The sequence below is a fragment of the Microtus ochrogaster genome (genome assembly GCF_000317375.1).
Source record: "Microtus ochrogaster isolate Prairie Vole_2 chromosome 14 unlocalized genomic scaffold, MicOch1.0 chr14_random_2, whole genome shotgun sequence".
In the NCBI taxonomy this organism is placed as follows: Eukaryota; Metazoa; Chordata; class Mammalia; order Rodentia; family Cricetidae; genus Microtus; species Microtus ochrogaster.
In genome coordinates, this window is record NW_004949097.1 from 7,096,505 (window position 1) to 7,124,054 (window position 27,550).

General features: G+C 40.7%; 1 protein-coding gene across 1 annotated transcript in view; it reads left to right on the forward strand.

Moving 5' to 3' along the window:
- The window catches only part of Aebp2 (AE binding protein 2), a 37,683-nt gene extending 17,902 nt beyond the window's left edge, over nt 1-19,781 (forward strand). Inside the window, exons 4-9 of the mRNA XM_026787909.1 lie at nt 3,765-3,951; nt 5,965-6,089; nt 10,345-10,412; nt 11,882-11,995; nt 14,938-14,964; nt 15,495-19,781. Of these exons, the coding sequence (XP_026643710.1) occupies nt 3,765-3,951; nt 5,965-6,089; nt 10,345-10,412; nt 11,882-11,995; nt 14,938-14,964; nt 15,495-15,540 (567 nt within the window). The 3' untranslated portion in view covers nt 15,541-19,781. The remainder of the gene's footprint in view (nt 1-3,764; nt 3,952-5,964; nt 6,090-10,344; nt 10,413-11,881; nt 11,996-14,937; nt 14,965-15,494) is intronic.
- The last annotated feature ends 7,769 nt before the right edge of the window (nt 19,782-27,550 follow it).

A 27,550-nucleotide genomic window follows, 5' to 3' on the forward strand; every position in this document is an offset into this window, starting at 1 on the left:
AAAAAAAAAAAAAAAAAAAGCTCTGTCTGGCTGTTTCCACTTCCATGTTTCCCATGAGTGAGGCTGATTATTTTTTAATAATCATTAAATTATTAAATATTATTTAATTGATATTTATTGAGCTCTATACTTTGCTCCCCTCCCTGCCTCTCCCCTCTCCCCTTCAACCCTCCCCCAAGGTCCCCATGCTCCCAATTTAATCAGGAGATCTTGTCTTTTTCTACTTTCTACTTCCCATGTAGATTAGATCTATGTAAGTCTCTCTTAGTGTACTCATTGTTGTCTAAGTTCTCTGGAATTAGGGTTTGTAGGATGGCTTTCTTTATGTTTAAAAACCACCTATGAGTGAGTACATGTGATAATTGTCTTTCTGGGTCTGGGTTACCTCCCTCAAAATGTTTTCTAGCTCTATCCATTTTCCTGCAAAATTCAAACTGTTATTTTTTTCTGCTGTACTGTAGTACTCCATTGTGTAAATGTACCACATTTTCCTTATCCATTCTTCGGTCAAGGGACATTTAGGTTGTTTCCAGGTTTTGCCTATGACAAACAATGCTGCTGTTGCATCCTTTGAATGTATAGCCCAAAGTACTATTACTGGGTCTTGAGGGAGGTTGTTTCCTAATTTTCTGAGAAATCGCCACACTGACATCCAAAGGGGTTGTACCAGCTTACATACCCACCAGCAATGCGGAAATGTTCCTTTTTCCCCACAACCTCTCCAGCATAAGTTGTCATCAGTGTTTTTGATCTTGGCATTCTTTCAGGTGTAAGATGGAATCTCAGTGTTGTTTTGGTTTGCATTTCTCTGACTAAAGATTTTGAACATTTCCTTAAGTGTTTTTCAGCCACTTTAAATTTCTCTGTTGAGAGTTCTCTGTTTAGGTCTTTACTCCATTTTTTATTGGATTATGTATTCTTTTGGTGTCCAATTTCCTAAGTTCTTTGTATATTTTGGAGATCAGACCTCTATCTGATATGGGGTTAGTGAAGATCTTTTCCTATTCTGTAGGCTGTTGTTTTGTCTTGTTGACCGTATCCTTTGCTTTACAGAAGCTTTTCAGTTTCAGGGGGTCCCATTTATTAATTGTTTCTCTTAGTGTATGTGGTGCTGGAGTCATATTTTGCTTCCCACTTTCTCTTCTTTTTTTTGGGGGGGGGATTTTCGAGACAGGGTTTCTCTGTGGCTTTGGAGCCTGTCCTGGAACTAGCTCTGTAGACCAGGCTGGTCTCGAACTCACAGAGATCCGCCTGCCTCTGCCTCCCAAGTGCTGCCCACTTCTATAAGGTTCATTGTGCCTGGCTTCATGTCTTAGCTGCCGAGCTATATCCAGCTTCAGGCTATCTTTTCTTTTTATATGTTGCTGACACCTTTGAAAATTGAAATTTACTGATTACATTTAACACAAAATTATTTGATAGTCCCTTGTGTAGATTAGGCTGACCTTGAACTCATAAAAATTTGCCTGCCTGTGCCTAAGTGCTGGGATTAAAGGCATGTGCCACCATCACTCAGTTTAATTTTGGTTTTTCAAGACAGGATTTCTCTGTATAACAGCCCCAACTGTCCTGGAACTGCTCCATAGACCAGGCTGACCTTGAACTCAGATCTGCCTGCCCCTGCCTCCTGAGTGCGCAACCACTGCCAGGCTTGTTTTATTTTTGTTTCTGAAGTCTTGAAGACAGAATTCAAGGCTTTTGTGCTTGGACCTATCACTGACCTACAGACACAGCCCAATACATGAGTTTAGCTCTACTGCTGTTGTAGTTATTATTTTTGCTGTGTCTTGCTGAATTTGTAGATACCCTTTCTGGCAGGAAGTTTGTTTTGTTCATTCCTGTTCTTGTACCTTGTACACTAGTCGATATTGGGAAGTGTTTGCACTGATCGCTCACTCCAGTCATTCATCCTTCTCATTCACTCAGCTCCCCTAAAGTGAGTGTGGAGTCTTGTTTGTTTTTATTGAGCTATACATTTTTCTCCGCTCTCCTTTCCTCCCATCTCTCTTTCTACCCTCTCCTGTGACCCCCATAGTGTTAATTTACTTAGGAGATTTTTTCTTTTTCTCCTTCCTATGCAGATCCATGTATGTCTCTCTTAGAGTCCTCTTTGTTGTCTAGGTTCTCTGGAGTTGTGGACTATAGGCTGTTTTTCTTTTTTTGCTTTATGTCTAAAAGCCGGGTATCGGTTACCTCACTCTGTTTTTTTCTAGATCAAATCCATTTGTCTGCAAGTTTCAAGATGTCATTATTTTTTACCACTGTGTAGTGCTCCGTTGTGTAAATGTACCACATTTTTTAAATCCATTCTTCTGTTGAGGGACATCTAGGTTCTTTCCAGGTTCTGGCTATGACAAATAATTCTGCTATGAACAAGATTTTCAAAGAAGAAATAGTACCAACACTACTTAACACGAATGTAGAGTCTTAATAAAAACACTAGGTACCATTTTTATTAGCACTATATAAGTTGCTTGTTGAATGTTTGAGCTGTCCTTAATTTTTAGAAGACTCTGTAAGCACACAGCTGTTGATTTCCACTACTATACAAAAACAAGTCTGTGATTCACAAGGTGTTCTGGGCTGAAAATATGCATAAGGATGTTCATATTTCCAAGATCCATTGAAAGTGTGCATTGGGGTTTGTATACACAGTGAATGTGTAATGGCAGACCCAGGTGAGGACACAGCTTGGTACTCACTGATAGCATAATGTGCTGATTTTTCCTCTGAAGTTAGGATTGGTAGTGTCTTGGATAGAAGAGCCGGGAAGTGTGGAGAATGGTGTTGTGGACGTTTTAGTACATATTTGAACTTTACTAATACATATTTGTAGTTTATTTTCTAAGTCAGAAATGAGTAGATTGGATCTGTGAGAATGTCCTCTAACATAACAGTAGATCTAGAAGTCTAACAAATACATAAAAGCTTTTCAAACTCTTCAGATTTCTTTCCTACTTGTTAAACAGCATAGAAAAAACAAGGAGGGGGCTGGAGAGATGGCTCAGTGGTTAAGAGCATTGCCCGCTCTTCCTGAGTTCAATTCCCAGCAACCACATGGTGGCTCACAACCATCTGCAATGGGGTTTGGTGCCCTCTTCTGGCCTGCAGGCATACACACAGACAGAACATTGTATACATAATAAATAAATATTAAAAAAAAAAGAAAAAACAAGGAGGCATCTGAAAGGTTTTATGGATACACACCACATGCTCACACTCAGAGGTCACTTCTGCCTTCCATGTGCTGGGGTTAAAGGCATGTACCATCGCCGCCCAGCTGGTTATGCTGCATGGCTTTAATCCTAGTACTCTGGTAGAAGAGTCAGGAGGATCTCTGAATTGGAGGCCGATGTGGTCTAGAAGTAAGTTTCAGGCTAGATAGGGCTTTTAGGGAGATTTTTAAAATTTTTTATTTTTTAATAAAATCAACAGCATCTAGGAATTAGAGTAACCATTGGGGAGTTACCTTCCTATCCTGGTTATAAACATGGTATATTCAAAATCATCTCATCTAGGAAACTGATCCTGTAGGTGTTGTACAGTGGGGAGAGCAGTGAAATTAAGTTTGGAAATAGCCGTGCCACTGCTAAGTGGTGTACTTGTTGGATAACTGTTTGTTTTTAAAGTAAGCTTGTAAAAAAGTGCTTCATGTTTCTTTTCTAGAATCAGTTTTGTTGTGCTGGAGTTTACCGCTAAAACCATCCTTGGCCTGCTCATGCTTCATGTGTAACCTTGACAGCCCCTTTGTTTCTTCTTTTTAGTGTGTAGTTGGTGGCTGCAATGCCAGCTTTGCTTCTCAGGGAGGGCTTGCTCGCCATGTACCCACACACTTCAGTCAACAGAATTCCTCAAAAGTTTCTAGCCAGCCAAAGGCCAAAGAAGAATCTCCTTCTAAAGCTGGAATGAACAAGAGAAGGAAACTAAAGAACAAAAGACGACGCTCATTACGTAAGTGTTCACTTAGAAAGCCTCTGTGTAGGAAAAAGGCTTTATGTGAGTCCAGTTTTACTGGTATTGAGTTTGGCTTGTTGCTATCCATGGGAAGTAATACACGGTACCTGCCTGTCAACATGAGAACTAGTGAGAAATGTTTGTAGAAGCTAAGCTAAAAGAGTGTTAAGTGTATGTGATCTTAGAATATAAACTATATATATTTAGAGAATCAGATACCAGGAGTAATTTAATTTATTATAAATTAGGGAAATTTTAAACATGGCAGTGCTTGTTTCCAGAATACTTTAGAAAAATACCGAGTGTGTCAGAAGTAAAAATTACATAAAAGTTAAGTAAACCAAAATGTAGAATGTATGTTTGCAATATGAACGTATGAAGATTTTGTTCTTAATTAGTGAGCTATAAAATACTCCTTTGATACTTAGGGTCAAAATAATTAGATAATTAGAGATCCCCAGTGCTGGGATTATAGCTGTGTGCCATTAATCTAGACCCCCTTTTTGGTTTCTTTTCCAGGCACTCTCAGCCTAGCCCAGTCTGGCCTCCAACTCTTTATCCCCTGATCCCACTTCTGCCTGTTGAGCATTCTTAGAAAGTGAAAGTGGGCAAGCATAGTTGAGTACCCAGTCGTGCTTAGGCCTGGCGTGTGTTGCTTGAGGAGATGGTGCTCTGACCTGCAGTTTCTGTTAAGGCCAGCTGCTAAGTGACAGGTGTGGGTGGAAGCACTTTTTACTGTTAGGGTTTTGTTTGTTTGGGGAGAGTGAATGGATGTTGCTTTCAACTTTAAAACATGAAGAGCCTTTCAGTTTTGGGGACCACTGTTCAGACAGACAGTGCTGTGGTTTGAATTCCATTTTTCCTCTAAAACACATAGCCATGATTCGGAGAGTCAGTTTGTCAGCATTTTACTTAGGGAATTCATTGCAGTCATTTTACTTCATCATAGGTCTTCAATAGAACTAAAGCATAACTTCTTTCCTGTCTCTTCTCCGGTAAAGGCTGGATTAGAATCAGGATTATCAGTACTTAACTCTTTGGAGATTACCTTTTCTGAGTGTCTGGAGAATGGATCTTGGTACAGGCCCTGAACTCCTGACCCTGCACTCATTCTTCCCAAGAGTTTAGAGTGAGCTGCTGAACCTGGCTTAATTGTGGTTTTATTTTTGATACACTAAAACAAGAGATTGCGGTGAGTTTGAGGCCAACCTTGGCTATCTGCATAAGGCATTTCAGACCAGCCTGGGTTATATAATGAAATCAAAGATTTTAAAAACAAAACAATCTGTGAATGAAGGTTAAGATTAAACCATGTGCACAGTTACACAGTTGAGAACTGGTTGAGACTTAGAAATGCATTGATGGGGTAGAGCGCCTGTTTTACATGTTGGAGCCCCCGGCTACATAGTTACATATTTGGCTGAGTGCAGTGCCTTGTGTCTGGCTAAAGTGAAAGGATTATTTGAGCTCTCTAGTGTTCCAAGGCTTGATTGGCAGCATAGGTGCCATCTTAGATTTTTATGTGCAATTTTTCTTAAATTTTTTTACTTGGGACATTTATTTATCAAGAAAATACTGGTTGAAAGCTTGGAACTAATATTGCCACAAATTTGTCACAAATTTGGAAAGATTTTTGATAACATAAAATGAGTTTGAAACCTCCTTGTTGTACTGCTGATGGTGAAATGGTACAAATTTGGTTTTGAGGATTTTTATGAAAAAATAAAGCTGCTGGAGTGTGGAATGGTGGAGTGTGAGGGTAAGAAGCTGGGGAATAAAGGAGTTGCTGTGTTTATTGATAATTGGAATTCTGCCTGTCCTCCACTTATCAGAGCTCTACCCTGAGCACAAAGACACATGCAACTAGGCCATGGGCAGGACTTGCTTTTGTTTTTGTTAATCCCTCCAGTTAAAGCAGCGCTCTCCTGGGTTTGGTAAATACCTGAGCATTTAGCAGATTGTTGAAATTTTCTAAACTGTCTAACTTTTTTTTTGTGTGTTGACTTTCAGCACGACCACATGATTTCTTCGATGCACAAACACTGGATGCCATAAGACATCGAGCCATATGCTTTAACCTCTCGGCTCATATAGAAAGCTTAGGGAAGGGACACAGTGTTGTTTTTCATAGTACTGTAAGTATTCTGTTTTTCTTTCAAATTATATGAATTTGGGGGCAAGGAAAGCATGTGTTTTTCACGATTATATTTATAAATTGCTCAATTTAGGAAATTATGTTAACAGTCATAAAATATGTTGGATGTGGTGGTACATGCCTACGATCCCAGTACTGTGCAGGCTGAAGCAGGAGAATCTTATGTTAAAGACCCGCCTGGACTACAGAATAAGTATCAGGCCAATCCAGGCAGCAGAGTTACTCAAAATGAAGAATAGGGATGTAGTTCAGAGATAGAACACTTTCTAGCATACATATACATATATGTTCAATCCCCTGTCCCTAGTACCAAAAACCAAAGCCAGGCAGGGCTGGGGGTGGAGGTGTAATTGAGGTCATCAAATCAAAAGGCAGGAAGAGATATTTAGATGTGCTTTGTTTCATAGGTATAACCCTGTTTTCTAGCTTTGTGGCTGGCCAGCACACTGTGAAGAGTCGCTATTTCTAGGGGCTAGGCCTTCAACTCAGAATAAGGAGAATGCGATTTTGAAAAAGCAAAGCTGTAAGATCAGTTTACTCTTTGGTTAGCTAGGAATTAATTTTATTGTCCATTCTTTTTTTTAAAAAAATTAATCTTATGTGCATGTATATGTGCCTGGATGTACATCTGTGTACCATGTGTTTTTGGTGTCTGAGAAGATCGAATATCGTGAAACTGGATTCACAACCATTTGTACGCTGCCGCCTGGTTGCTGGTATCTGAACTCAGGTTCTCTTCAAGGGCAGCCAAAGAGACCTTTGTCTCTGCAGTCAATGGATGTAGTTTTGCAAAGGTTTTTAGACTTCTGGCATTTCGAATTCTTGGAAAAATGAATGTGTGATTTTTGTCTTTTAAAATTATTACTGGTGCTGTGGAGAGATGGCTCAGTACTTAAGAGTGCTTGCTGCTCTTGCGGAGGACCTGGCACCGTGTCAGGTGGCTCATAGCCATCTGTAACTCAACTCCATGGGAACCAACACCCTCTTGTGGTTTGTGGGCATTCTCTCTGGTAGAAATCTTGATTGTGCAGAGTTGTGATGTGTGTACGAGTGCACATGCTGTGGATGCATGTGAGGAGGGCAGAGTTCTTTCCTTCACCCTTAGTTTCTAAGGATGACATTCAGATCTCCAGGCTTATGCAGCAAGTGTCTTTACCAATTACCATTTCTCTAGTTTAGTTTCCATTTTGAAACACATAAGCTAAAATTGGGCAACTCTTGCTTTCTATTTCAGCAAAATGGAGATTTGAAGTATTAATTGTTGGAGTAGATCATAGATTGGCATCTCACTTTATCTCCTATAATGACATTTCTTGCACTCAGGTTTTGGGGGGATGAATGTCATAGCTCCAGAGGTTAAGGAAAACACTTCTGAGTTGTTGATAGTATTTCAGGTTTGACTATGCTTGAAAAACAAGGTAGTGAGTATAAATGGAAGTCAGATATATGAAAGATGTGGGAAAATGAGTGGAGCAATTCACCTGTGCTTCTGTGCCCATACTATGGAACCTACTGGTTTTGTATTATTTTTTTTCCTAGACAGGGTTTCTTTGTGTAGCCCTGGCTGTCCTGGAACTCTTGCTCTGTAGACCAGGCTGGCCTCACAGAGATCCGCCTGCCTCTGTCTCTGCCTTCCTTGTGAGCTGCCACTGCCCCACTTAAATTTTTTCTGATGTATAGATCTTAGATTCTGGTTTGATAACAAGCTGATTGAAATTTAATCTTGTTAAGCATGAGAGGAAAGGTGGGTCTAAGGCCTGAGTGAGACAAGCAGGATTCTTGGAGCTCATTGAGCAGCCAGTCTGCCAGTCAGTGAGTTCCAGGCTAAGTGAGAATCCCTATCTCAAAAGGCACCACGCATACAACTCAGCAACAACAAAACTAAGAAGTGGAAAGCTGGCAGGACAGCCTAGTGGTGAGAGCTCTGCTGCCGAGCTGAACAGCCTGAGTTTGATCCCGGGGACCCATATGTTAGAAGAGAACTAAGTACAGTAAATTGTGGCCGGCATGTGCACACATGGCAAATAGAGAAAGAGAAGGGAAGGAAGATAGTTGCTGGCGCACACCTTTAATTCCTGCACTTGGGAGGCAGAAGCAGGAGGAACTCTTGAGTTTCTTGAGACCCAGCCTGGTCTACAGATCGAGTTCCAGGATAGCCAGGGCTACAAAGAGAAATCCAGTCTTGAAAAACAAAACAACAAGAATTAACAAGATACTGTTGAGACAGTTTTCCATTATGTAGACCTGGCTGGTTTAGAACTTAAGAGCTCTTTGCCTGTACCTCCCTAGTGTTGAGATTAAATTTGTGATTCACTCACTCGGGAGGCAGAGGCAGGCAGATATCTATGAGCTCAAGACCAGCCTGGTCTGCCAAGTGAGTTCCAAGACAGTCAGGACTGATAACATAGAGAAACCCTGTTTTAAAAACAGGCAACAGTAACAAAAAGCGTGCTTCATCAAACTGACCTTAAAAAACTATTTAAGATAAAGTAATGTGATAAACAATTGAGGAAGACAGCTTATTGAGTGAGTGAGTGAGTGAGTGAGTGTGTGTGTGTGGGGGGGGGGGTGGCGTTGAACACAATGCATGCCCCATAATTTTTTTTGATGGGTTGATTGTTTTTTTCTATGTATTGTGTGTGTAAATAACCCCTATTAAATTAAATATCCCTATCATTTTGATAACACTTAGGCTCACTAGGAGAAAATAGGGATCCTCCTTCTCCAAAAGAAAAGAAAAAAGTTAAGAATGACGGGAAATTAAATTCTAGTGTCTCTTGGATGCTTAGTAATTGAGCAGCGAGTGATGCAAACCTGTAAGTGCATGAACATAAGGGCCTAGCCTGAGAAGAGAATGGACAAAGTATAAACTGATGAACCTTGCCTGGGAAAGCCAAGTGAAGGGCTGGGCATCCTTGAGAGTTACTTCAGTGGATACCAGTGTATGTTAAGTATAAGCCACCTTTAAATAAGAAAAGGTTTGGAACATAGTCTACACAGGCTGGCTTCAAACTTCAGACTTCACCTTCCTGATAAAACACACACTGCACACACATATCTGCACACACCTTCACTGCACGTGCACCCCTTGCCCTTCTAAGTTTTAATGAAGCACATATTTAATCATAGTCTACACAGGCTGGCTTCAAACTTGAGTCTTCAACTTCCTGCTAAAACACGCACTCACGCACATACACAAACCCTCACTGCATATGCGCGTCCCTCCCATGTCAGGTTAGTGAATCACTTATTTAATCAGTCTATACAGACTTTGGCTTCCTGCTCAAACACAGAGACACACACACTCACCAGGAAGCAACGCATTTAATCTGATCATTAGGGAGACGGAGACAAATGAATCTTTTGAGTTCTAGGTCAGCCAGGTCTACATAATAAGGAGATACTATCTCAAAACATCTTAAACATCTACTTTAAGTGGAAATGCTTAATACAAACTGCAAATGTAAATTTCCCTGTTACTGTCATAGGAAATAACTTTAGTGGTCATGAAGCAGTTTAGACTGCTTTCGTGTGCTAATGATGTCTTAATTGAAGTTTTCTCCAGAAGTCAGCAGAACCCTCGTTTCCAGTTGGGTTACTGTGCTTGCTTAGTTTCTGTTCTGTCATTTGTAGGGTTCTGCTTTAGTACTTCCAAATCTACTTTTGAGCTCTATCATTAGTTGCCAAGTCTAAAATTAGGGATTTATTCAACCACCAGTTTTTATATAATGGAGGAAGTAACTTTTATTTAAAGTTCTCTTTTCAGTGTCTATGTTTTCAGAATAACATTGTAGTATGTATTTTGGGTATTTGTAACTTGAATTTGGTAAATGGTATTTGGTACATTGTAACAGGACATGCTAAAGCACCAATGTCAGAGTGTGTTCACTTTCTTCCACTTAGATCAAGGGTCAAACTCGGCTTTTGTAGAAAGTGCTTTTTTAACTACTGATCCATCTTGACAGCCATTAGTTGCTTTAATGTTTGTTTTGTAGTTTTAAAAATTCATTTACTTATATTAAAATCATGAGCATATGTTTCGGGGTTTTCATATTAGTGCAGGCCCTGTGGTGATTTCAGTGTTGTGGGAAGAGGTTGGAGTGTACAAAGCAGCAATGACAAGAATTTTGTGGTGGCAATGCCTTTGCTCCTGCATGGCCACTTCAAGTTCTTCCTAATAGTGTAGAAAAATGGTGTCTCATAGTTTTTGTCCTTTCTTTTTGTAATGTTACTAGGTAATAGCTAAGAGAAAGGAAGAATCTGGAAAGATAAAGCTCTTGCTTCATTGGACACCTGAAGACATGTAAGTGTTTGCACTGTGTGTAAGAAATTTTATTTTGCCAGATGGAGGTGACACACACCTTTAATCCCAGCACTTAAGAGGCAGACACAGGGAGGTCTCTGAGTTTCCAGGACAACACAGAGAAACCGGTCTCAAAAATCTTGAATGTAAAAATTATTTAACTTATTAAAATAGAAGTCTTAAGAGAAATTGAATTGTACTGTGCTTTGAGGTTGTCAAGTTGGCAATTGAATGTTCTAGGAGCTTTTTATACTTTTTTAGTTCACTGCACCCACTTGATAAGGAAGCTTCTGATGAGGGCTAAGAAGAGCACTAGTCAGTGTGTATAACTTCAGGGCAGCTTGATAGGTGTCCCCCCCAGTAAAGGTTAGCAGCAGGTTCTCCCCAGGGCTTCTGACCCCTTCTGCCATGGCTGCATGGCCAGGTTAGGAGGCCAGCATTAACCATCTTTGTCAAGTGGGTCTTACATTGATTCAGAAAGCTGCTACATGGGTAACATCTATGCAACTATCGGAAGTTTTCATTTAGATAAGGTCTTTTCATATAACCCACTATCAGTGAACTCGTGAACTTCCTGCCTCTGCCTTCTTAAATTATGGGATTATAGATGTGAGCTACTATGTCTTGTACTGATTGTTTTTCTTTCTTTTTTTTTGGGGGGGGGGGAGGGATTTTGAGACAAGGTTGTATGGAACCTAGGCAGTTTTTGAGTTCTTGCCTCTTCTGTTTTCTATTTCAAGGCTTGTACTACCATGCCTTCCTCGTTTGATACTAATATATTTTTAGATTTATTCTTTGTTGATGATGATCTTTGAGGAGCCTTTTGAGACCAACACCCACATGGCTCCTCACACTTTTCATAACTCCAGACACCCTCTTATAACCTCCCAGGGCACCAGGCACACACATAGTACACAGATACACACATAGATAGAACACTCATACATATAAAATAAAAACAAATCTTTAAAAACATGTCAAATTTAAATGCCTTTATAATCCTACTATTGTGGAAATTGAACAATATAGATATTAAAGTACTTTGAATTTTATAAATTTTATAAATATCTTCAAATTCAGAATTTGGTTACATATACATTTTATTTTCTTTCCTTTCATATGGGCGGGCTCAGTCTCATGAGGGGGCCCCTCTGTCCTTGGTACTCTTGGTATTTGCTGTACTGCTGAGCTCATGGATTGATGGAGTTTTCCTTTGTTAGTGAAGAAATAGTTAGATTTTCACTAACTTCTCTCAGTTAGAAGCCACATTATACAAATTCCTGGTCCACCTTACTGTGTGCCGTGGTCTGTGTCTGGCTCCTGAGTATAGATGGCCTGAACATCTGTCTTTGCAGAAGTACATAGGTGTCCCTGTCAAAGAAAGGGACAGGAAAGTCTAGAGAGTATGAAGACCAAGGGACAATTAATCTGGGACAATTTCAAATTATTGACTTTTCTTTAATTCATAGTCTGCCAGATGTGTGGGTGAATGAAAGTGAACGACATCAGTTAAAAACTAAAGTAGTTCATTTATCAAAGCTGCCCAAAGATACTGCCTTGCTGTTGGACCCAAACATTTACAGGTAATTGACTTCATGACAATATGCTTTCCATTTTTAATTGCTATCTTGAAGTTTTCTAAATTTTGCATAAGTTGGGGTTGATTTTTCAGTACATATTGAGTACTCTTTATCCAAAATGCTGAGCTTTTGTTTTCATTTTACCTAGACATGGCTAATTTAGCATCCTTTATCAGAATGCTCAAAATCATGTTGATGATTCTGCCTTTAGAATCTACTTCCAGAGGGTAGATTTTTGGATTTGAAACAATCAACTTGTTCTTGGTTTCTCTGTCCAATAGACTTTGTAGTATTTTTTATTTACTTTTTTGAGGGGTGCAGGGTTTGTGGGGATCAGGGTCTTATATAGCTCAGGCTACCCAGACTTGCTATGTAGTCAGTGCTGCTTACCACTAGGTTGGGGCATTTATAAGCACATTGGCATTCTGTGGTTTTTAAAAGCGTGGGTGTGATATCACAAAGAACTAATAGTTTTAGAATCCAGAAGCAGTATTTTGATTAAGTTCATATGCATGTTCAATTCTAAATTTATTTTGAATGGCTTAGATTATGATACACAAATATTTTGAAATTATTTTGAAAATGTGATATTGAGGCTGGGAAAATGGCTGCTTTGGCAGAGGACCGCAGGTTAGTTCTAAGCACCCACATTATTAGCTCTAGCTCTAGGGGAATCTCACACCTCCTCCTGGCCCCATGGACGCCAGTGCACATACGATAGTCACTCAGATATGCACACATACATGTTAATCAATGTAAACCTTAATTTAAACAGATGTGGTTATCTGTATTTAAGTCAGAATTTTGTGGGCCAGAGAATAAAATGAATGTGTCCTAAGTGTCATGTATTTCATTTCCTTTCTCCACAAACTTTTCCAAAGAGCAGTTTAAGTAGCAGTGTGTAAGTATTTCAGAGGCTCCTATTTCTTTTCTTTTTTTTTTTTGTTTGTTTGTTTTTGTTTTTCGAGACAGGGTTTCTCTGTGGTTTTGGAGCCTGTCCTGGAACTAGCTCTTGTAGACCAGGCTGGTCTCGAACTCACAGAGATCCGCCTGCCTCTGCCTCCCGAGTGCTGGGATTAAAGGCGTGCGCCACCACCGCCCGGCTCAGAGGCTCCTATTTCTAAGTGTGGTTGACCTGGCTATTCTAGATAGTGACGCTAGGAAGAGAAGTGGCCAGGAGTATTTCTTAGGTGAGAAGTCACTTTTGTAAGTGCTTAGTACTCACCACAGCAGCCTGTCTGGTGTCAGTGTGTCTCTGCATATAGATTGGAAATGAAGTCCAAGGTCACACATGAATGCTGTATCCAAATAACATAGACTGACTACTCAGGTGTTTAAACCAGTAATTAAAAAGGCACTTGACTTCATATTTTTAGAATGAAGACACATTTAATGTTTTTCTCATGAGAATGGGTTGGCCAGAAGTCAGATGATACTGATAATTTCCGAATGTTTTCCTGTCCTGTAGATCAGGCTGGCCTTCAAATTCAGAGATCCACCTGCTGTCTCCTCCCTGAGAGCAAAGGTGTGTGCCGCCACCACCCGGCATATTTTTTTTTTTAACTGTCATAAATGAGCTGTTTTGGAGTAGTTTAGGTTACAGTAGTGGGGATTAAACTGCAGGACCCAGCATCCTACCAGCTGGTTTATAGCCCCCATCCCTAAGACAGTAATCAAAAATACCTTCAGAGGTTCTGCTCTTCCTGTGACTCTCCTGGTTGTGATACTGTTCAGTGTGTCAGGAAAAAATAAGATGATTGGGAGTTTATTTGCTGTTACATAACTTAGATTCTGCTGACTGGGGAGATAATTGAAACTGGCATCCTAAGAGAGCAGTGTTCTGGGAGAGCTCATCTTTTAGAACTGGCTATAAACACCCTCAGAGTTGACAGTTGGGATGTGTCTCCGTGCTTCTAATCTGTGTTCTCTTTTTTTTTCATACATCAACTTATTTTTGTGCTATTGTGCTTTGTACAAAGCAGTTTAGATGTCTTAGTGAAGATGATTTAAAATATTCTCCATGCTTGGAATTTATGTTCAGAAGTAGTTGATAGAAGCGAGGTTGGCTGGTTCGAGATATTTGATTCTTCTGTTTTTTTAAAAGGTTTCTTGGGAAATGAGGACGTTCTTGACATTAGGTGCTTTTGTGTAGCCCAGACTATCTTGGAATTCCACATTCTCTTGCCTCAGTCTTCCAAGTAACTTGGTTTATAGGCATGCCTCATTACACCTGGCTTGTATGTTAGCTGTGAAAACAACCAGCCAAAATGAACTCCCTCCCCCTCAAACCTTAGCACTGAATTTTGTCTTTGGTGCTTCTTCTCTTCTGGAAGTTGGAACAGAGAGGGTACTTTAATGTAGTGCAGTCATAAAGGATTGGGTGTTTCTTGGTGTGATTAGGGTTTGAGGGTCTGGAATTTGATTGGAAAACAATTATTTCAGCTTTTTGAGCAATGATATCTTGCTAATATACATCTCAAAATGAAAGTATTACTGTTCCACTAAAGATACACACTTTATTTGCAATGAAACTATAAGAGCATTTCTTTGAAATTTAAATATACATTTAAGGTAGTAGTTAAAATTGCATGTTAGATATGGAACTCTTGATAAAAAGAAACATCAGATTATAGAGATTTTTATTAAAACCATGTAAACTTATATTCATATCTACATTTTAGAAATAATTGCTTTTGTTTTCAATATATGTTTGTTTCCTGGGATAGGGTTTTTCTATGCTGCCTCAGATATCCTTGAAATCCTAGGCTCAAGCATTCCCCTGTCTCAGTCTTGAGTAGATGGGACTGAAGGCTTGTAGCAGCACTTGAAAATACCTGTCATCATCACTGCATTCAGATCTACAAGGATTTTTAATGTTTCTGTAGTAGTACTCAGTGTTTTTTGATTCAATTGAATAAAGAATTTCTTTCTTTTTCTTTTTCTAGAACAATGCCACAGAAGAGGTTGAAGAGGTAAAACATACATAAATACATAAAAGCAAACAAGCGGGGCCACCTGCAGTCTTAGTCACTGACAATGGGCTTAGGGAAAGTTGCACATTAGAGTCAACCCCTTCCTCTTTTATTTTTAAGTCCAGTATTTAGAGTAATATTTATGCTTAGTGTGGACATTCTGTGAATGAAGTAGGTCTTCTGTGGAATATATTAATATATTACTGTAGTCCACATGTCATGGAATGGCGCTGTGGGAGACTGCACAGACACTCTCTGGCAACTCAGTTGTTGAACAGCTTCTGAAAGGCTTTGCATGCTCGCTGCTTAAGCTGCTTTTTTTTCTTCCCCTTAGTGATGACAGTTTTATTGGAAAGACAAACAATTGACCTTAAAAATACCAAAAGCACTGTAAGATACTCACCTTGACAGTGTGTATCGATTTGAAGTCCTAATAGAAAATATTTAGACAGTGGAAATTATCGAGAGATAATTAACCTTTCAGCTATGATAAATAGATGTGATTGGTTGCCATTTGTGTTCTTTTGCAGAACTCTGATAAGAAAAATGTTCAATTTGTATTTAAGCAAACAGTGAACGACATTTACAATCAACTAAAAATTCGTCTATTGAATTAGGTCTGAGAATTACTGTTAGAGTGTTGCCGTATGTCTGTTGGCTCCCTTTTCAGGACTAGGGTCTTTCATGGGGTACAGTGTGTTATATTTACCTACATAACTACTCTTGTTAATGGTTTTTGAAAAAAACCGCAATTTCAAATTATTTGAATAATCTTCATATTTTCATTTAACCTGTGACTCTAATTTTTTTCCTGAGGAAAGTGTTGTTTTTTTGAGTTTTTTTTTCCTTAATGTAAAAAAAAAGTATTTTTTTTAAAGTATCTTCAAACCGAATCTTTTATGCACCAAAGTTGGTTTTGAAAAGGAAAATAAAATCACTTTCTTGCTTGGCAAGCAAGAAGCCATATGGAATTTTTTTAACTTTACAGAAATGGAAAATATGTGTAACTTGTCAGTACTGTATCAAACAAATGTCGCATAGAGATAATAGAGTGTTGCTTGTAAATAATTGAGCAGATTTGTAATATATTTTTCTATTATGAAATGTACTGTAGATGTTTTCTAGAGGCATGAAAGTCAATGTATATATTATGGTAGAAATAATATTGAAGGAAATTGTAACTCACTAGTGCTGCCAGAGGGATTGCTAACAAAGCACCTTTAACAAGAGATGTCTTTGCAGACGGAAGGGACTGTGTACTACTGTTAATGTCTAAGAACAAAGCATTGGACGTCCTTCCAGAGCCTCTCCTCGAGGGCCGTGGCCCTCCCCTGACAGTGACTGAGTGGCTGTTCCCACTGTGGGCGCACATCCTGGAAAGCTGTGCTGTGCAGTTAGACTGCAGAAGCGCTCCGCCTCGGGAGTTCCCACTCCTGCACTGACAGGAAAACCAGCAGTTTTTACACTCAGTTTTTTAAAAGAAAGTAGACAACAATATAAAATTAAACCTTTGGTTCCAAAATGGGAAGGGTTCCATGATCATTTCTCATTTGCTTTTAAAAGCAAAACCAGACACAAAAGGAACTAAAAGTATTGGAGGCTTGAACAGGACAGGGGTAAGAGGTAGACGTGCAGAGAGTCATCGCTGCTGAGGGACCCACGGGAAAGCACTGCCAATGAGGATACTCTGGAACGGCCGTCTAATGTGCTCTGTAGCAGACGGGAGTCTATTTTCAGAAGAAAAGCAGTGTGTTCTTACTATTTTTTTTTCTTTTGCTTAAGCACTTCATCATTTGTTTTATTCTATATCTGCGAAGTACTCTGCAATCTCCTTTGTTCCTTTTAAATTTTGGTTTGTTATAACATTGCCAAATAGAAGTGTTTTGGACATAGAGTTTGTACCTGTATTTTTATTTTACTGTCTCATGTTCTTGTAAGTCATTCTTAATTGACCGATGATTGTAGACTTTGCTTGAGTATTTTTTCTAATAAAACAAAGCAAATCACATTTAGCTTCAAATTGTAACAATTCAATTTAATTTTCAGATGACATCTGGAAATACACATCCAACATTCTTTAGTGTATATAGAGCAGATTAGTTACTGTCATTATATAGAAAAATTTAGATGTTAAAACCATAGTGCTGGTTATTGATTAGCCTCTGAGTACTCAGTTATTCATGGTCCCTGGTGATGTGATGTGGGTTTGACACTGTTACTAGCACACCAAGACTATGAAGTAAGCAAGCTAAGCTAGTTGTATAACTTGTATGTATACATACTTACACACACATTCAAGTCTGATTGGAAAGTGTGGACATTTTCGTCTATAATGTTCATTAATGTTTCTTCTTCCTCAGCTCTGTGTGCTTCCTGTGCCCACATGACACTTTGTGGTGGGCCTAGGATTATATTTCTGTTTACAAATCCATGTCTAGTCCATCCAGCATTGGACAGTTTGTAGTCCACAGACACATTTATTTATTTTCATGCATGTTACCTGATTTTCCCCCTACATTTTGGAGTAGTGAGACCTCAGGGGCCTGCAAGCCTGAGGTATTTAGTGTCTTCATCATAAAAAGATGTTTGTTCTTCCCTTGTATAGCTGATAAAAATTTTGGAGCAGTAAACATAGACCATACAATTTATTTGTACTTAATACGGCAGTGTTGTGACGTTGGTAGTGTGCACAGTGCTAAGTTTTCGAGAAGGCCATCTCATACACTTTGCAGGAGGCATCCCATGGGCACTGGAGACACATGGTGTTTGAGTGGAGCTTCCATGTTGGATTTCTTAATATTGTTGAGAACCCACCATTTTACCAACTGTTTTGTATTACAGGGATTAAGTGAGAATCTGTAAATCAGATTCTGTGTTTCAACCACAAGTAACATTGGTTTTATCTAAAAGAATCTTGAAATACGAAATATTGTAAAATTTTAAGGTTCTTTATTTTTCTATTAAACCTTTTCATACATTAATGTGGTTACACATTAATTCTGAATTTCAGATGAAAGGAAAATAAAGTGGAAAATATTAACCCTCGAGTATTTTCAAATGTGTCTAACTCATTGATAGTAGAAAGCTGGGTGCACTAAGCCTGCAATTGGGAGGACAAAGCATGAGGATTACCAGGAGTTTGAGGCCAGAGTGCGACCTTGAGTCAGAAGAAACCAAAAAATGTTGATAGCTATAGTTCCCCCCCCCCTGTCTTACATATTAATAAAGTAGGGGCCATCAAAGTGGCTCAACAGTAAAGGTGCTTGGTGACAGGCCCAGTGGCCTGACTTCCACCCTGGGATCCACATGACATGGGGAGAGAACTCTGAAACTGTCCTGTCTGCCCCACCCCCAAGTAAAGAGACATATCAGTAAAACTTTAAACATGAAGATGGTGGAATTGGCCATAGTTTAAATGTGTTCTGTTTGCTTTTTGAGTTATTTTTCTTGATTCACAGTTAACAATAGATATGAGATATTTAATATTGAGTGAATATCAGAATGGGCAAATGTGGTTGAGCTAGTTTAAATACTTTGAGTGGCTGTGTAGTCACAGCTTTAATTTTTTATGTTTATAATCCTCATGTAAGTTCTAAAGGTAAACCAAATGTTAGCCTATTTAGATTTGTAATACAAAGCCTGACATGTTGATGTCTAAGGAGGCCTCAGGTTGCAGAAATAATATACATATTAATCTATAGAGAGGTTATTTATAAAGAATAATTAAAACCATATATTATTTGGAGGTTTTTAGAGGAATGGCACTTTGTGAGGTTTTAATTTAAGATATTTTTCTATTCCATTTCATAAAATAATAAAAAATTGGAAAATATTTGCATAAATATTTTAATTGTTGAATCTTGTGACCTGGTGTAGGGCATTTTGCAATCCTAACATTGCGACTTTAATATAAATACCATTTGCAGAGTTTTTATTTGTAATAAAAAGGTGAGAATATTTTGTAATTTCTAATGTTTTCTTTTGAGCCTCAATAGCCTTAAAATATAGGCATGAAATGTTGTATTCTGATTTTTCTAAATTGTTAAAATTTACAAACAAAACTTACCTAGTGTGATCTCTTTCCCAAGTCAAGTTTGTACAGTGCCACACGTGGCTTTGTTAATCTGGAAAAGGCTGTAAGCAGGTTAGTGCGGGAGTTATTTTCTAGGTCAGACCCTGCTTGCTGTATGTACCAGATGGCTTTTCAGAGCGAGCAAGATGATGACAAATGTGTGTTCAGTATCGCTGTGAAGTTGTCTTCGTGTTTGACCCACACAGCCTGTGCCAGGATTATAGTCAACAGAAAACAAAGTGTGTGTCACGTGGTGAGCTGTAACGAGGAATGCGTGTTGTAGTAAGGTGCAGTGAATAACTACAGGCAGAAGACACTGTAGGGCTGATGGTAGGGGCTGATGTCTGCCTTTACATACAGACTTAACAAAGGGACCTGTGCTTGGAAACCTAAACATCCTCAATGTGACGGATTACTGATGTTACATTTCACGAACTCAGTTGTAATGTAATTATTTTGATTTATTTAATCTCATTAAAAATACTTGTTTTTGGCAGAACCCTATAAGAGTAGTAAGACCTTGATGAAATTGCTGTGAATGGCGTTTCCAGTAACCCTGTCCTGAGGACCTTCCTGGCCTGTGGTTTCTCTGATTTTTGTGGTTGCAGAGCCTTACTGTCCTCTGTTGCAATGTTCCTTTCCTTTATTGTTTATGCTCTTTGGACTAAAGAAAACTTGTTTTTGAAATCTTACAACTTTATAATGACTTATATGTTTTCTTGTAAAGAAAAATTTCACAAATTTATATTTGGATGCCTGTGGTTCTTGATTACATTGGGGGAGTCTTAAATCATGGTTGGGGAATTTATATAGCTAGGGAATAATAATAGGGTAGAACACATGAGGGCTTGTGCTCTTGGCGCATGTGCACTTGGAGCTTCTGCGTGACTAGGTCAGCCATCTCCCAGTTCCCTCCAGCCTGCATCTTCAACTAGTTATCTGGGACCACCTCTGATGTGCGGGAAAGTTTTAAGGTCTTCTATTTTCTTCAAATAACAGGAAAACACTGACCACCGGTGCAAGCATGGTAGCTGGCAGCTTGGAGATAGTCACATGTCTCAGGTGTCTCTGTCTCACAACATGCCCTCTCCTAGGGCATCTCGGTGATCTGACTTCTGAACAAAAGGAAATGGTTGGAATTGTAATTAAGGTGGATACACACACTTAATGACACGTGGATCTAAACTGAGTGAAACAGTGAACATGCAGTCAGAAATAGATAAGTATCAAATCATAAGTGAAAATACAGAATTGGAGGGCTGGACAGTCGTTAAGTGTGTACTGTGCCAGTTGTGTATGCTAGCAGGATTGCTGAAGGGGGTGGAGAGATAGGATCACGAGTTTGAGGCTAGCCTGGGCTACACATTTAGGGAAAAAAGTGTATTGCTTTTGCAGAAGACCTTACTTCCTAGTGCCTATGATGGCTGCTCATAGGCATCTGTGACTACAGCCACACAAGATCCAGCACTCCATGGGCTTGCACTTAACCTACACAAACACATGCATTTTTAAAACAGAATTTGCTGTTGCTCATCATTAATGAAAACTAACTTGTAACCCATGTGTATGCTACAGTTAGAACCGACAGAACTATCAGAAATCAACCTTGTCATTTTAGGAAAAGAATGTCTTGGTTAATACACAGAGGAAGGTTTGATGGTGACATTTGTTCATGCACATCATTCCATTTGCCCTGCCTTCTGCTTTCATGACAGGTCTCATTTTCTTTTCAAATTCTAGATGGGAGCTCTTTTTAAAGTTTATCAGTATTTTTGTCACTCAAGTGTAATGACTAAATTAAGAAAAGTTGACAATAGAGAAAACTGGATTTTCTACTTTTCCCTTGTAGCCAATTGTAGTTGAAGTTGGTACCAGTCCAGTTAGGGACAACAGTTTTCTATGTTGGGACCCACGGGCCCTAGCACAGAAGAGATAAGAATTTGCTGACTTGTTTTGGATTGCTGGGACCAGGGGCCCTGTGCCTTTAGGCTACTGCTACCACCGTCCAAACCTCTGCTTCTGGCTGTAGCACCACTCTGCCTAGTCAGATTAGACAATGTAATTTGGGATGGATTTCCCTACACTCCAACATGGGAGCTACTGGGGCAAGTAGTTCTTAGAAACAAGCTTGTTGCCCTATCAATGCTATGAGACATTATATATAATGTCTCTATAGAACCCACAGAAGTAAAACAGTCCATTTTGTACGTTTTAGGAATAGATTTCAGCTGGGTGGTGGAAGCAGAGGTAGGCAGATCTCGGAGTTCCAGGCCAACCTGGTCTACAGAGCTAGTTCCAGGACAGCCATGGCTGTTACATAGAGGAAACCCTGTCTTAAAGGAGGGAAAGATATGCAGAGAAACCCTTCCTCGAAAAACCTTTCAGTTGTGGGTTTAGTAGTGAATTCCTACCCCTTATCCCTCTGATAGTGGGAATTGAATTTGGGCCAAGAACTCCACTGAGCTGTGTTCCCAGTATGCCCCCAACACTCAGGCTTGTCCTTGAAGGTAGGTTTTTTGCCTTAGCCTCCTGAGTCCTGGGATAAAAGATAAGCATTGCCACTTTTTATGGCTCCAATAACTTATTATTGAGCTTTAGATGTATGTGGATGGGAATTAATAGACAGTATTCAAGTGAGTGAGATGGCGTCGGGATGCAAATGCTATAAAGAAATGAGGCTAAGTGAATTTGTGGTGTGGTTTTTAAACATGTAGATTTAAGTATCAGGAGCCATTTCCCCCCAAAATTGGCAGAGCCTATTCCACACCCAACTATCTGTTAATAGAGAGCTATCTGTTAGCGGAACCCGCCCCACATTCTAACTATCTAGAGAACTAGGTTTAAGAGTTTATCATTTTCCCTCTCTGTAGAAGTCTGGGTGAGTCTGGGCTTAAGCAGGACACAGAAAGGACCTTGGACACCTAAACAACCAAGGAGCAGGTGGGATGCAACTTTGCTTTGAGGCAAAGTCTTGTTGGCTAGCTTTGGACTTAGACTCTGCCTGCCTCTGCCTCCCTAGTGCTAGGATTAAAGAAAGATGTGTGCCACCACACCCAGCTTCTTAACTTCTTCTTACCCCCATAAACTGGTACTCTTACCAGCTGCCACATGATGAAAGAACAAACCAATCTATAGTTCAAGTCACACATCAATACTGCCTTGCTGTCCTGTGTATCCATACTGAAGTCAGCATCCTGAATCCTGTGGAATAATGGGGATAAACTACCATTAACGTTGTGTGGAAATAGGGAATAGATACCAAAAACCAAGTGCCAGGCAGTTCTGTGACCCTCTGAGGCCAGGGCTCTGCCCTCCGCTTTGCAAGGTGTAAAAAGTGGACTCTGACATCACATTTGGGAACACTACCTGCAAGGTTCTGACATCTGTCTCTGGCAGGATTACATTGCTTCTCTTCCTGCCTTCCTTCTCCCAGCGTTCCGTTTAGTTTTCCCCACCTACCCTATCAACAGTCCAAGCCAGTTTCTTTATTCATTAATGGTAATCACAGCATACAGAGGGAAATTCCACATCATTACAACAGTCTAATTTTTGAACTTTTTTTTTTAACCTAAGAGCTTTAAAGCTTAAATGCATGGTTGTTTTGTTAGTCAGATGGCAAAGGTACTTTCAATTTTTTTTTTTTTAAAAAGATCTTGTGGGGGGCTGGAGAGATGGCTCAGTGGTTAAGAGCATTGCCTGCTATTGCAAAGGTCCTGAGTTCAATTCCCAGCAACCACATGGTGGCTCACAACCATCTATAATGAGATCTGGTGCCCTCTTCTGGCCGAAGGCATATATTGTATACTAAATAAATAAATATTAAAAAAAAAAGATCTTGTGTTTAAATGTTTTTGCCTGCATGTATGTAAACAGCACTTGTGTACAGGGGGCCTCAGGAGGGCAAATGATGGTGGAGACATTGAACGCTTAAAAGAAATCCCACACATAGCTGGATGGTGGTGGCGCATGCCTTTAATCCCAGCACCGGGAGGCAGAGGCAGGTGTATCTCTGTGAGTTCGAGGCCAGCCTGGTCTACAAGAGCTAGTTCCAGGACAGCCAGGGCTGTTACACAGAGAAACCCTGTCTCAAAAAATCAAAAAATAAAAAAGGAAAGAGAGAGAGAGAAAATCCTACACTAGCAAATAGCCAGAAAATCTTGCTCTGGATTCTTCTCTGTGAAGCTGGAACAAAATGACCCTTTATTACCAATCTTAAGTCAGCTTCCTTCAGGTGGGCTGATTGCTGCCTGAGATCCTGTCTGTATTTATTCCTTATTTGCCTGGAAAAGCTGCCATCTTCAGGAAACCATACAAAGAATTGTTTTGGATTTCTACTCGAGATTTGTCAGGGCTCGAATGCTTCCTGCGCAGAACACACAGCTATCCCAGTTTCCAATGATGCAATAAAGACCATTTGCGATTTTGGCATTAAACATTTACAGAAGTGGAGCTGGGGAGATGGCTCAGCAGTTAAGCATACTGGTTGCTCTTCCAGAGGACCGGGGTTCAATTCCCAGCACCCACGTGGCAGCTCACAACTGTTACTCCGGTTCCAGGGATCAGACACCCTCACACAGACACACACACAGGCAAAACTCCAATGCATATGAAATAGAAATAAGTTTTAAAAAAATTCACAAAGATTGTTTCCTCCTGAGAGAGCAGCAAAGAAGCTTCTGCTTTTAGTACTTTCCCGTTGAGGAAAAGCAGCAAAGATGTCTGAGGAAACTCCAGCTAAAGCGAGGCGACGAGGACATCCTAAGGGAGCTAAGTGCTGTTTGCTCGCTTGTGAGAGGGAATTCTGCCTTTAGAGAGATATGGGGTGCTGACTCACACGTAATATGCGAGGAACAGTTTTCTTGTTTTGCAACGGAATCCTTCTAAAGCAACCTGCTGGCGAGAGGCATTAGTTCTCTTTCTGTTCCTGTGACAAATGACCCGAGACTCGGTAGCATAAATAAAAGTTCAAGAGCGCGGTAGTGGCGTCAGCATGGCATCTGTCCAGGGTGTCTCTGTCACGATAGCACGGCAGAGGGCCTCACAGGAAGAGAAAGCAGGCTGGGCAGGGTGCCTCCTGAAGCCTCCATTGTCATCGTGCCCCTTCGTCCTCATCCAGTCACACCTCCCCAAAGCCTCACCTCCAAATTCTTGGACAACACAAATTAGAAAATCAAGTTTTCAACACAGGCACTTTGAGAGCACAAATTCAAATCACATTTTCTAAATCTCCGTCAAGAACGGAAGTGTGTTCTTGGGCCCTCGGCCTTTCCCTCGGTGCTTGTTGAGCTCTGTCCCCCACACCCCCTTTTAAAAACTGCTATGCAACTGGAATGGCTTCTGGGTGACAATGAGGAGTTAGAGGTTTACGCCCAGTTGCAGATCTGAGACTCAGCTCCTCTGAAAATCTGAGCTGCGAGCCAGTGCCTGCCGCGGTAGTGGTGGGTGGTGTGGTGGTGGGCGGTGGTGGTGGGCGCTGTCGGAAGGGAACAAGCCCCATTGGTGGCTTTGTGTGTTTGCTCTAAACTGCATTCGTTTAGTTGCTGTGACAAAAAATGCTTGAAAACAAACAAAAACAACAACTAGCGGGAGGGAGGGAGGGTTTATATTAGCCGACAGTTGAAGATACAGTCCATCATTGTGCAGAAGGCAGGGTGGAAGGGTCATGAGGCAGCTGAACACATTGAGACCACAGTCAGGAAACAGAGATGAATGCTGATGCTCAACCCATTCCCCCTTTAATTAATTAATTAATTAGTTAAAAATATGGGGGTGGAAGAGATGGCTCAGTGGTTAGGAGTCCTTGGTGCTCCAGAGGACGGGTTCAATTTCCAGTACCCACATGGGAGCTAATGACTAGCTCCAACCCCCTTTTCTGGCCACTGCAGGCACTTCCTGTGCATGGTGCACAGGCATACACAAAGGTAAAACACCTATATACATAAAATTTTAAAAATCTAAATTATTTTAAAAATATTTTATGTATGTGTGTGTGCTCTGGTGCATGTATGTGCACTATGTTCACTAGGAACGTGCAGAGGTCAGATCCCCTGGAACTGGAGTTCCAAGTCTCTGTGTGCTGGGAACCAAACAAGCCTGCTGCAAGAGCCTCCAATACAGCTGAGTTGAACCCCCAGCCCCCAGCTCTTTTTCGTTTTCATGCATTCCAGGACTGCAGCCAATGGCATGACTTTACTTATACTCAGAGGAGGATTTCCCTCCTCTGAGTTCTCTGGAACTCCTCACATGACTGTAAGGTATGTCTCTTAGGTGATTCTCAGTCCAGGTCAAATTAACAATGAAGATTAACCTTCACAATAACCAAGTACACCCACACCAGAAAGCAAACCAGAACTCACCGGCAAAGGCAAGCCCACAGAGATCACATCAGCCCTTTCTTCAGCAGCCCTAGCAGCTGGGGCTGCCCTGAGTGATCCATTTCAAGGGCTGAGAGAAAGGACTGCCAGAGAAGATGACCCCTGCAAAACTATCCTTTGACTCATGGAGAGAGAAGGGTGCTTCAAGACTCAGAATCCCAGCACATGGTAGGCAGAGGCAGGAGGATCTCTGTGAACTGGAGGTCAGCTGGGACCACAGGGTGAGACCTGCTTTAAAAACAAGGACACCAATGAAGGCAGCTTGTGACCAGTCAGCAAGAATTGCAGAAGATACTAAAAGGGAACACTTCATGCTAAGGAGAAAGACAGCCTCAATCACAGGCACAGGAAAAGGTTAATTTTGTAGGAAGAAAGATGAATGAAGGAGGTCCACCATAGCCAGGAGACCTCTAATACTACAGGAGAGAAAGAAAGGAATAAACAATAACCAAATCCGCTGACTAAAACCACAAGAATTAGTGAAATATATAAAATGTCTCAGTCACTGGAATGCCCTCCCGATACTTTCTATGGTTTCTGTCTTATTATTTTTATGCATCTTCATATTCTTTACTTATATTTCTTCAATTCCCACACTCCTATCCTGATAAGTATTTTTGCCAAGGCCAGTCCTCAACACATAGCTCCAGTTCCAGGGCATCCGATGCTGTCTTCTGACCTCCACAGGCACCAGGCACACCGGCAGTCACCATTCCCTGGGCAGAGGGCTCCTGGACCGTGTGAGAGGGAAGAAAGTGAGCCGAGGGTTTCCATGCAAGCATCCATCTCTGCTCTCTGGGTCTTGACTGTGGATGCAGAGTGACCAGTTGTGTTGAGCTCCTGCTGCTGAGACCTTTCCCACGAGGAACTATAACCTGGTACTGGAAGCCAGTATAACCCCCTTTCCCCCTAAGTTGCTTTGGTCAAGGTGTTTTATCAGAGCAAAAAAGAAGCTAAGGCGCCAGTGAACGGCCACCAAGTGACCAACACTCTGTTTGCGCCTTTGAAACTCCTTTTTCTTTCTTCTGAGAGCTGTAGTGATATTTTTTCGTTGGGACCACCAGCCTACAAATAACCAAACAGAGGCTTATTATTAATTATGGAATCTTAGACTTTTTTCTAACTAGCTCTTGTAACTAATTGTTTCTTCAATTTGTTCCTTTTCTTCCTTTCTTTGCTTTTTTTTTTTTTTTCTTTTTCGAGACAGGGTTTCTCAGTGTAGTCTTGGCTCCCCTGGAACTCTCTGTAGACCAGGCTGGTACCAAACTAAGAGCTGCCTGCCTTTGCGCATGCGCTGCCATCACCACCACACGCCTGTTTCTATGTTCTATCACGTGGCTTGGTTACCTTTCCTCTGTCCTGTGTGTCCAACTTGTTCCGCTTCCCATTAGTGTCTCCATGCACCTGCATTTCTTCTCCTCTAGGTTTCTTTCCCCAGAAATCCCTATCAGCCTCTGGAGTGTTGGGATCACAGGTGTCCATCACACTGAGGTCAGGTCCTTTGTGGAACCTTGAGCTCACTGATTGGCTGAGCTGGCTGAACTTGGGATCCACCTGTTTCTGCCTCCCCAGTGCTGGGGTTACAGGTGTGTGCTGCCACCCTAGTTTTTTCTTTACATGGGTGCTGGGGATTCCAACCTAGGTAACAAGCATGTTACCAACTTCGCCATCTGGTGTGTATACACATGTACATATTTTATTTTATTTTATTTATTTATTTTTATTTTTTTTATTTTTTCGAGACAGGGTTTCTCTGTAGCTTTGGAGCCTGTCCTGGAACTCCCTTTGTAGACCAGGCTGGCCTCGAACTCACAGAGATCCGCCTGCCTCTGCCTCCCGAGTGCTGGGATTACAGGCGTGCGCCACCACCGCCCGGCTACATGTACATATTTTAATCTAGGTCCTCGGGGCTGGAGAGACAGCTCAGAGGTTAAGAGCACTTGTTCTTGTAGAAGACCCAAGTTCAATTCCCATCACCCACTTGGTGGCTCACAGCTGTCTGTAGTTCCAGATTTAGGGAATCTGACATCCTCTCTTGGTCTCTGTGGGCTCTGAATGAATACAGTGCACAGGCACCCAGGCAAGCAAAACATCAATTCACATAAAATTTGAATCTAGATTCTGCATATGAGAAAACATG